Source organism: Mandrillus leucophaeus, unplaced genomic scaffold (genome assembly GCF_000951045.1).
Source record: "Mandrillus leucophaeus isolate KB7577 unplaced genomic scaffold, Mleu.le_1.0 Scaffold122, whole genome shotgun sequence".
Classification (NCBI taxonomy): domain Eukaryota; kingdom Metazoa; phylum Chordata; class Mammalia; order Primates; family Cercopithecidae; genus Mandrillus; species Mandrillus leucophaeus.
This window is the reverse complement of record NW_012100543.1, coordinates 1,809,000-1,820,198: the sequence shown is the minus strand read 5'-3', so window position 1 is coordinate 1,820,198 and position 11,199 is coordinate 1,809,000. Positions and strand designations below refer to the sequence as shown.

Below are 11,199 nucleotides of genomic sequence, written 5' to 3'. Positions count from 1 at the left end.
GCTGGAGAGGCCATCCTGCGCTTGGGAAAGGCCGCGGGCGCCACCGCCTGCGCAGTCCGGCGGTCAGGGCGCCGGAGCTGGGGGAGCTCCGCCTCGCCCCAAGGAGGAGAGCCCCGGAGGCCTGGCTTCTAATTGTGGGAAAATTAGACACCCCAGGGAAGGTTCAGCTTATGGAGGGCGGACTCGAATTTCTCCTCCTAAGCGTCCCGGGCCTCCCAGGGCGCCCGCCCCCACCATTCCTGACAAGGCTTTAAAATTGTAGGGAATCTTCGCGGTTGTAGAGCCACGATCCTAGGAGAGATCAAGTCCCAAGCAGAGAATGGTGTCTGAGGGATCCTAAGGGAGGGAGTGATGTTGGTTTGGGGTTCCTGGGAGGCAGCGGTCATTGTGTATTTGCACCCGACTGTTGAGACCCGGGGAACAGGAAACAGTACAGCTCTGAGGCTCTGTGAGGGCGAGTCTTTCCCACCCCAAAGCCAGAGGCCAGGAGGGAGGCCTTCGGTTGGGGTGGGGAACGACATTCTCTTCTCTTCTTGCACCCTAAGCGATCTCAGCACTCAGAGACGCTGTCTCAGCACCCAGAGAATCTGGGATTTCTCACGGGCGGTGTTCTGCCCTCAGCATTAGGTTCTTCGTAAACTCACAGCCCTTTAGAGGTGAGGAGTGGGAAGACTGAGACCCTATCCCCGAGGCGGAGCAGAAAAGTAAGAAAATCAATACACGGTGGGGCAGAGGCAGACCTACCCGGGAGAGAGAACGTTTCTCCACCCATCTCAGCCCTGTCATCCTAATACGACGGGGTGGTAGGAGGGGGACACGCTGGCCTCCAGCAGAGAAACGTGGTCCTCTCAAAGAGAGGATCCACCCGGTTTCCTGCGTTTAGGAGGGAAATTACCTATCCTGCAATGCCTGTAAAATAACCGTTTATTTATTAGTTTAAAAAAAAACTCCAGTGATAAATGTCCGTTACCGATGGTCAGCATAAAGTGCCAATCGCAATATAACGCCCGGCTCCTGGCTGGCTGCTCCCTCGTAGTGTCGCGGCAGCGGAGGCCAGGCCCCCTGCAGACCCAGGCCTGAGGTCCCCGCCCTGCTGTCCGAGTCCCGGAGCCCACGGACGCGGGCTGAGCCGCAAGAGCTAGGAGGGGGCGCTCCTGTCCCGCGGTCCCTGGGGCGGGAGGCTGAAGCAGATACAGGGATTACACTTTTGCAGGCTCCGGGGGAGGGGGCAGGGGCGGGAGGAGGAGGTGGGAGCTGCCAGTGCTAAGGACTTCCTTGCCTCTCCCCTCACCCCTCACTCTCTGCAGTCAGAGTTACAAGCTTATATGGTCAAAGACAAAAATAAAAAAGAAAACGTATAAAATAACAATAGAAAAAGTAATACTTCTGGGAGAGGCGCCGCTGCGGCTCCGCGGAGCTTTCGTTCTTTTCTTAATGCAGTTTCCCTTCCACCACGTGAGTACCGCCTTTTGGCCAAGAGTTTAGCCGCGTCCTAGGGGAGCAGCCGGGACGGTCGGGGTCGCGGCCCCGGGCGGGGCTCTGAAGTGCCGCGTGCGCCAGGGACCCAGGGGACAATGTTGGAGAGGTGGAAGGTCCCAAGCGAGCGCCTCTCCCGCTGCCCGCCAGAGTCAGGCTTCTGGTCCCTCTGGAGGAGAGGGCCACTGGGCCCAGGGTCCTTGTGACCCAGAGGCTCTGTTTAGCATTTGATCTTGGAGGTTTTGAGCTCCTTCACCTGTGAGTGTAGCGTCTTGTGGACAGCGAGAGTCCTGGACTGGCAGAATCCTTTCCCGCACTCTTGACACTTGAAGGGCTTCTCTTTGGAGTGAATATATCTGAGGGCAGAAACAGAGAGTTCATACTTGCAAAATGATGCAATGTTATAAACAGTTGCCCAAGATCCCCTCCCACTGCTATGGGGCACTTGCCCTCAAAGGAAAAGTGTATAGTCAGTACCAAGTGTGGATGGGACAAAATGTTGATTGGGGATGCAGTGGGGAGGTGAAGGAGATGCTTTAGCAAAGTCTGATCCTTAAACAGGTTCAGCCACCTGTTTAAGGTGCCGTGCTGGTGGGCAAGAGGGGCAAACTTGGCCTCCTTATAAGGTCAACACTGACGATGAGTAAAGGGAGCTGGGGTCGGACAATTTGCTCGACCTGCACTGTCGAAGATGGTAGCCGCTAGCATGTGTGCTTATTAAAATTAATATTACTTAAAATTAAATAAAACTAAATTAGTTTCTCAGGTGCACTATTACATTTCAAATACTTAACTGTCACATGTGTCACATGTCACATTTCCTTCATGGCAGAAACTTCTATTGGACACCCCTGAAAATGGAGGAAGTGGGGCGGAGGAAGCTGTGTGCTTGTCTGGAGCTCACAGAGACCTCACTTAATCTTGGGTCCTGTTTATTCCTACATTTCCTGAACCCATGCTCCAAAACCTAACCCTGGGTCTCCTAGGCTTTCTTTCTTGATTTTAAAGAATTCCCTGAAGCTCTAGAGGTTTGGAGCCAGTAGGGGGTCTCAAGAACCTCGTTAGGGAGGAAGATGGTGAGGCCAGAGGCAGAGAGCTCTCTCTTGGGCCACGCGCAGTGCCGCACCTGTGGTCCCGTAGGTGGTCTTGCCTCCGGAAGGCTTTGTGGCAGATGTCACAGGTGTAGGGCCGCTCGTCGGTGTGTGTCCGCTCATGGATAAGTAGGTTGTAGGACTTGGTGAAGTGGCGGCCACAGAACTTGCAGACGAACTCCTTCTTGGTCTTGGAAGGCAGACGTCCCCTTGTGGGTTTCTTTTCTGGAGACAGCTTGGTCACATCTAGGAGGGCACCCAGCCCACCCGCAGGGGAGCCTGGGCCCTCCCCGCGGCCAAGCTTGGCCGGATCTTCTTGCGTTGCGGCCAAGGCCAGGTTGGCGAAATCAAAGCGCGGCTTGGTCTTGAGCGCTGGAACGCTGCCTCCAGCGGTGATCTCGGGCTTGGGTTGAATGACATGAGGGAACCAGGGAAAGGTGGGCAGCTGGAAGCGCGCGTCCACCAAGCTGGACACGGTGCCCGGCACTTTGGAGAAAGAAGAGCGTGGCAAGTGCATGGCCGGATAGCCCAGCGTCCACTGATGCAGGTGCACAGCGTGCAACGCGCTGAAACCATACAGGTTGGGCAGATGGTCCGAAGGCACTGTGGGCAGGCCGTTCACTGCCTGAAGGAAGGAGTAGTTGGTGAGCTGCAGGGAAGGGTGGATGGGCACCGGCGCCGGTAAGGTTTTGCTGCCCATTTCGGCAGTGGCACTGGCTTCTCAATCCGGATCTGCAAAGAAAAGAAGGCAGGGGCGTGGAGAGGAATAAAGAAGTTCAGCGTAGGTCGCCTTACTCCTGAATTGCAGCCCAGCCACACCCTCTCCTCACAACCAGCGCAGGAGCTAAGAGTCTAAGACCCCATTCCCAAAACCCACTGCCCTCACAAAGAAGGTGGAAATGTAAGTGCAGGGGAGCCCTCTTTTCAGAACCCTCTTTGGTCTGAGGGCTTCCTCCAAATGGCCTCTGGCAGAGTCACACAGCTTGATAGAGGGAAGGGTCTACTGTATACAAGACACTGAGAAAAAAAACAAGCACAGGGAAACTGCCTGTCCTGTAGAAACTGACAGCCAGGTAAGCTTGGGTCAACACAGAATCACAATCTCCTGCAAAGATAACAGGAGCTGGGGAACACACTTACACATTCATTTGCAGATAAACACAGAAATGCACACGCAGATTCACACATTCTGAGGCAGAACTGACAAGGTGCAAAGACTGGGACAACCAGTGTTTTATAGCACAACACTGACTTTAAAGAAAAATGCAGTAACTCCTGCATCTCACACACACACGATCACATAGCATCCATGAAGAGCCTCACAGACAACACACATACACAGACACACAAATGCATGCACCTCCTGGCTCCCGTTCATTAAGGTCTTCTGGCTGACCTTCGATTTGGCTTCCAGAAGCCCTGTCATCTTTCTCCTCAAAACCCTCAACTTTGACCTTAAATCTGCTTCCCTGCCTTAATATAAGTGAAATCTGTTGGCTTCACTCTCTGAAGCTGCTTATGGACTGATTCTCTGCCTTGCCTTAGCCCTTGGGGACCACTTTGCTTTCAAGGAGGGTGCTAATATCCACATTCATTTACTCTGTCAAACAATTGCAGTAACAAACAAGGGGGCATTAGTGCCCTCACTCCCCCAAAGAAAAAGGGAGTTGGGTCTTTGGGTTGTCAGCATGTTCTTGTGTGTGGTGAGCCCTGGGCAGGTGGGTATGCCTATAGGCAAGAACACTGAGGCCAGGCCTCCATTCCTGTGGTCTATGTACCTCCAACTGCAAGGTCGGAGAGCTTGAGCAAGGCCAGAGGAAAGCCACACTGAAGTGACCAGGGGCTGGCATCTCCAGACCTTCTTGGCCATGGTCTCCAGCCTCCATGGAGACATCTGAGCTCTGCGAAAATGCTTTTCATCTCTACCTCCCAGACACTCCTAACTCAGATGTGTCCAGTGGAGGAAAGAACAGGGTGAGCAAAGTCTAAACTGTCAGGGAGCCTTGGGAAGCCCAAGCACTGAACTCCTGGCTCTTAGCTTGGGGCTACTTAAGAAGTCGTTGTCACAGCAGGGTCCTTGGGACTCCCTTCTCTCTTGCCCAGCCTCAATCCCCTGCTGTTGACTTCTTCCTTTACCCTTCATTACTCTCCTCTTCCTAGGTCATTTCCTCTAACATGGAGTAATTTCCTTTCCCTGGGATGCATTGGCGTCTGCTCTGCTCCCTAGTTTGGTGTGCCCCCTCCCCAGGTTGAGCTGACCCTCAGCCCAGGGCAAGGCCCAGGCATAGACTCCTCTACCTTTCGCTGCAGCGAGGCTTTCAAAGCCTGGCTCTGTCCAGGGATGTGCAGTGCCTTTTCCCAGGAGGTATGAGGACAATGTTGACCCAGGAAAACCTTTTCTCCTGGAAGCTGGCAAGGGAGCCACTGGCTGTGTGGTGGGACCTAAGGAAAGAGGACTTCCTGGGAATGGGGCGTAAAAACACCATGAGCTGGCAGCGATTTGCCTGCGCAGTTTAAATTAGCACTCGGATACAAACTGCTGCAATGAGTTTAGCCTCAGGGCGAGAGGAGGCACAGTATCTGCATGATCTGGCCTCTGAAGCAGAGCGCTGGTCCCGCCGGCAGCGCCGTGGCTTCAGCAACGGTCATCTCTACTGCGCCAAGCCAAGTTCGGGTCGTGCCCGGGACAAACTGAGACTATCCCAGAGCTCGGACACAAGGAGAAATAAAATTCAAATTGGGCCAGAGAGGAAGCTGGTACCCATTTGGGTTGGGTAAGGGGAAGGGGAAGGAGGAGAAGCCTCGCTAACTTCAAAGGTCGGTCTGGACTTAGGGGAGATGAGGGCTCTTTGAATTGCTGTCACCTCTTCTTCCCTTCCAGGCGCTGGAAATCAGATCCTCATCTCTGGGTCCCAGAGCCCAATGGGCGCCGCGAAGGCCTCCTCCTGCTCCTCTGGGTGCTTGGCTTATCCAAGGCCAAGCCAGCGGCCGTGGCTGTGGGACTCTGGGCTGCACACTAGTCCGAACCCGCTGCGTGCCTGGGTGGGAGAAACCACCAACCTCGCTAGGCCTTTCCTCGCCTTCTTCCTGGGAGCCAAGACCGGAGCCGTCTTGGGCTCCGTAGGGGGTGCCGGGAAGGGGGAATGCTTGCAGCTATAATGGTTCCTGGGAGCCAACCTTTCCGGGCTATCTGCCCGATCTTGTTTTCCCCAACGCTACATTTATTTTCTTCCGCGGCCCAGCCCGTTCCTTGTTTTCTGAATCATTCGGAAGCCAGGGCTCCCCAGGCTCCCGCCAAGTACTTTCCCCCAGACGAAATTCGTTCGAAACGTGGCTCTTTACACTAGTATCAAGAATGGGCCGAAAGCACGATCCGGTTTCAGGAGGTCAGCTAACAGAAAAACAGTCTCACCCTAGCCCCTCCAGTCAGAAAGGATGAGCGAGCCCCCAACCCCTTGGGCTCCGGAACCCCGGGGCAAATACTTTCGATCTTTAAACACAGGATGGAAAACCCTTCCCCGGGCTAAGCATCCATTCCTCAAACAGCTTGGGCCTCGGGACCTGGGGGAAAGAATAAGGGGACCCGACCACGCACAGCAGAGGCAATTCGCGCACGGGATCCCGGGTCCCTGCGCAGTGCGGGCACTCGCGCTCCTCGCGCGGTGGAGCGCCAATCCCAGGTCTGCCGCCAGTCCTATGCCGGGCATTAATGAAGTGTGCAGAGTCTATTAAAGTGGTTTATTTGGGGCTAATTGAGCGTGAGCAAGTTAACTGCTTGCATTAATGAGGATGGGAGCGAACTCCACGAGCTTGCGCCTGGGGGAGCCCAGAAGAAACCCAAGAAAATCAGCCTTGACATCGAATCTCCAATGAGTGGTGACAGGCGTCCGGACCCCTGTGAAGAGGACTGACCGCACCGGATACTTCTGTAGCATTCTCCCAACAAACGAGATCTAACGAACCCATCGGTAAGGCGGCCATCCGGCTGCACTTAAATGTCCTCTGCGTCCTCGGCGATCCATTCCCCAATCTTAATAAAACAGCAGTTACCTCGAGGAGCCTGGGATGGAACATCTACCCGCCGCCGGTCGCTGCTAGTCCCCTCCAGCCCTTCTCTTCCCTAGGGGGCTGTGAAGCTGGGACACCTAGCCTTGCACGTGGTTTTGTTCCCCAGAGCCAATGCGCAGCTCTTAGTCTGGGTGAAATTTACCAAATTGTGGCAACAAAGAAACCCTCGCGGCTACTTTACACACTGAGAGCCCAACCCGCTACTGCCTGAGCTGCTGAAAAAGGACTAAACGTGGTTTTTCATTCTTATCCGAGACAATACGGAGGAAAAATTAGTTCAGGAGGCAGGCCCTCACCCCTTTCCCCTTCTTTCTATCCTGACGGCTGGATTAGCTGACAGTCAGGGGAGTAACAGAACTTTTCCAGTCCCCAGCCCGGAGACACTGCGGCTCCACAGAGTTTCCACTAGTGCTGTGTTTGAGTCTCGAAGTGGAAAGCAGTCCTTGCGCCCCACAGCATTGCCTCCCTGCACCAGGACAATCAAGGGTTCCGCTCCAGGCCTTGACTACACAGAGCAATCATCCTATGGAGAATATCCCTAAGTCAGAGCGCAAGTGCCAGGCGGGGTTCAGACTCGCGGCCCTGCGCTCTCGGGTCTAGTCGGCCTCATACCAGAGCGCAACTCCTCAAAAGACAAACTTGAACGAAAGCGCTACCGGGCTGGGGCATGCACCTGTCCCTGGCGCGGTCGGCTGCGGCTGTGGCCATTCACTCCCTCTCCCTTCCTTCTTCGTCAGCCGAGGCGTCAGCCAGAGATAGGAGCGCGTCCCGGGAAAGTTTGTGCCCGCTGAAGTTGCTCTGGTTTCTTAAAGGGGGCCCGCATATTGACTTTCAAAGTCCGTGGGCACCTCGCCCGGGATTCCGCACAGCCGGGAGGGCTGGCGGCAGTAGCTGAGGCCCGCCCCCTCAATCCCCGGCGGTCAGAGACCGAGGACCCCGCGCGGGAAGTCCTGAGCCAGCACCCCCAACCACCCTGCTCTCACTTTCACAAAAGTCCTGCAGCATTCATCTGTCAAGAGCTTCCTTGGGGGCATTGAGAGAGAGGAGACACCCGCCGCGCAGTGACAAGGAACCTGGGAGTCCTGCCCGCATTCGCCTTGCTGAGCCCGGGCGCCCAGGACTGCAATTACCTTGTTCCGCAGAGGTCCCGGGGCTGAGCACGTCTCTGGGGCTTTAGCTGAAGGGAACTGGGGAAGCCGGAGGCGCTGGAGCCCACAGGCGCCCCTGGAGCTCTAGAGTCCCTACTCCTCTCCTGCCGCGGGGACTCTAAGCGTCGGACACGCGGGAGCGAGCGCTCAGCAGCCCCGGGTCCTGCCCGCCCGGGATGGTGAGCCTCGCTCGCAGCTCCCTCGCTGGGTCTGAACCAGGAGCAGCTGAGAACGTGCCGGGGAGAGGCCGAGCTCCGACTCACTCATCCCTTAGCACCGAGCCGCCTACTTATTTTAATCCACCACCCTCCCTCCTCCACCACCCCCACCCCCGCCCCTTGCCTCAGGATTCCTCTCCTCCCTCCCCTGCCCCCCAACCCTGCCATGCGCCTGCGCAATGAAAGACAAAGTTTTTGCTGACCCGGGCAGCAGACTTTGGCAGCTGCACTCGCTTGGACCCGGCCTCTCCCAACCTGCGTCCCCTCCTCTTCAGTCCCACGCGACCCCTTCTGCCTTTTTAGGTCCAGAGGGGCACGCCTGGCGCGCTGGAGGAAACGGTCCCTAGCAGATGAGAGCGGGCTGGCACCGCACGTTTCGAGGTCCTATACTTGGACTCCTAGGACACAGCCCGTGCTCTCTGGGAGAAGAGAGGGAGGGAGGGGCTGTAGCTCTGTGCACCGGGATCCTCACACCGCGGCTTGGGTTTCAATGCACTTTGGCGCCTGACAGAGTCGCCTTCCTCCCAGAATCTCTTTCCAGAGGCAGCAGACCCCGAGTGTGGAGCAGCTCCTGCACATCCAAGCGTGCTCGGGGCCAGGGTGTTAACCCAGGCAGCGCTGGTTAATTCCTGGTGCGGGAGGGCCAGGGTCACCGAAGCAAGCGAGCTGTAACGTCCGAGTGCTTATGGCTGACCCCAGACCCTAAGTTCTGGAGTCCAGTAGAAAGAATAGAGAGTAGTGAAAGGTCAGGAAAGTTATTTTCCTGGGGCCCAGAATTCTCTGAGATTTCACCCTAATACACAGTGGCACTCTCTACTCACATATTTGTTTTAGGATGGATCGGAGTTTAGAGAGCTGCACTGGCAAGCCAGCCGAGTTGCAAAGTTGTCAGTTCCAGGGCTTCTGAGTCAAGGAGCTGGTTCAGGTGGAGTCCTTAATCGGAAAGCAATCAGAGTCTAGACATTAAAAATTCTGTCTTCATTGCCTAGGCTTTATGGAGGGTACCAACACCCCCTTGACTACTCATCTCTGAAAGCTGACCTCCGGCTGACCCCAGCCCAATCCCTGCATAATGCCTTTCTGGAATACCCTTCCAGGCCTTGGGTTTGGCACAGGAGGCGTCTCTGGTTTCCCAAGACTTGAGTGGGTCCAGATCACACAACTGCACTCTCTGCCTTCGCCCCAGCATTGCTGCTGAGTGACCCTTGGAGCTGGATTCTAGTTTCCGTGGGTCCCTAAGTATTGGTACTGCCTCTCTCCCAAGGAGTTTCTGCTATCTCCAGCTTTGGTTTGCAAATCTGATTTTCTTGGGAGGTGAAGAAGGTTGTAATACCTGACCTAGGGAGATGGTCATGAAGACTCCCCTCCCCCAAAGGCATAGTTGAATGAGGGTTTCCTTATATCCCTAGGCCTTTAGAACAGAATCTAGCTTCCAACTCCTGGGTAACTTTGTCTTGTTTGAGGAGGAGTAAGAGAGGGTGCAATATTTGCTGCAACGAACCCTCTTACCCAGTGCCTCCGGTCAGTGCAGAAGTAAGAGATTCACATAAGTTTGTCCGTGTTCCTGGAATCTTAGCAGTTGCTAGGATGCAGTGACATTCTTGCTAGAGTGAGAACCCTTGGAAGAGAAGGGAACTGAGATCACACCTCCTTCCTAGAGATTCCAGAACAGCAAGCTTCAAGAGCAAGGAAAGGCCTGGAGGGCAAGTCTACAAAGGCCAATGCTGAACTTTGCTGGCTTCCACCGGGGGCACAGGGAGTATGCTTGTTCCAGCCTCAGGCTCTCCAAATAAGCAAAGCTTGGGTAACCTCCACTACCAGCAGCAAAAGTTAAGAAGGAAAATAAAAAAATGCCCATACAATAGGGCCTCTAGCTGTGCAGATCACTTAGGAGCAGTGGCTGGTCATTCAGGTGGGATGGAACCTCCTGGGGTGTAAATACCCAATCTTCTGCTATGCACCCCTCACAGCTCAACTGGGCTTTTTTTATGTTTCTCTTTGTCTTTCTCTTCTAAAACAGGGCTCTTGGCCAATATGCCTCAGGACTTCCAGAAAGCTCTAAGTAGTAGGATCCCTAAAGAGCTCTTGGAGAGAAAGTGTCCCTGATCTTAAAGAAGAAACACGCAACCGAATTGTTTCACCACTGCTTTGACAGATTATCTTGAAAACTGATCCTGACTCAGGTCTCTAGACCTCAGTGGATGTAGAGGTCTCTAGACCCCAGTGGATGTAGAGCAGGGTGTTGGAAGCAAGGTTGGTGTTGGTCCCCCAGGCTATGCCTCCCAGAGGAATCATGACCACCTCTGCCTGGAGCTGGTCAGCAAGACCAGAACAGGACAAGGCCAGAGTGTACCTGAGCGCTGGTGAGGATGGCCCTCCACAAGGGCTCACCTGTTTCAGAAGCCTGGCTTCAGAGAAGTGTCTCCTAGGTCGCTGACAATGCACAGCCTCAGAGAGCCAGGATAACGAAATTCAAGAATTGCTAGGAGCTGAAAAGTCCTCCATCCCACTCTGCGCTCCCAAGGGGGTGACCCCCAAACCCTAGCCTCGATCTCCACAGGAGGTCAACCAGAGTCGGGGTTCCCTCTGGGCGGGGCAGGCAGGAAGAAGCCCAGGAAGCTAAGAATCCCTCATCTGGCCGCTCAGTGCTGGGGTATCCCATCCCCCGCCTATTTAAGAGAAACTGATCACATTAAGCGGGCCCTGGGTCGCAGCGTGGTGCCGGACTACGGCTTGGATGGATTGACAAGGGCAGGACTCAGGACACCTAAGAGCAACAAGGGTACTTTTTAAGCAAGGTTAGATGTGTTTAGGACTAGCGAGGACGTCACGTTTCGAATTTGGTAACCGTCCTCGGTAACCCAACAGTTCTGTCCTCCTGGAAACCCAATGAAGGTGACAAAACTCCCATCTCATTACTGGGAGTCCAGCGCACTCTGCCACCGCGGCTGTAACTTCTGCTAGCTCTGAGGCTGAGGACTCCGGCCGGCGCGAACTCCGCCGCGGCTCTTTCTAGCTCTCTCGCTCGCTGCCTTCGGGGCGCAACCGCGGGCGCCCGAGTAGTCCCAGACTCGGCTGGGACCGGGCAGCCTAGAAGAAGGGTCCCCGCAGTAGAGACCAGGCCTCCACCTCTCTGTCCGGCGCTCCGCTCCACAACCCGCCAGTCGGTGTGAGGTCCGTCAGGGGAGCGATCCCTCC

The 11,199-nt window shown here is 55.3% G+C and overlaps 1 protein-coding gene across 1 annotated transcript; it reads right to left on the bottom strand.

Annotated features, from left to right (window-relative positions):
- Positions 1–906: 906 nt before the first annotated feature.
- Positions 907–8,079, bottom strand: OSR1 (odd-skipped related transciption factor 1). Its single transcript, XM_011971423.1, has 3 exons — positions 7,766–8,079; positions 2,603–3,299; positions 907–1,832 (listed from the first exon to the last, which is right to left on the bottom strand). The coding sequence occupies exons 2-3, from the start codon at positions 3,265–3,267 to the stop codon at positions 1,697–1,699; spliced, it is 801 nt and encodes a 266-aa protein (XP_011826813.1). The 5' UTR covers positions 3,268–3,299; positions 7,766–8,079; the 3' UTR covers positions 907–1,696.
- Positions 8,080–11,199: the final 3,120 nt, after the last annotated feature.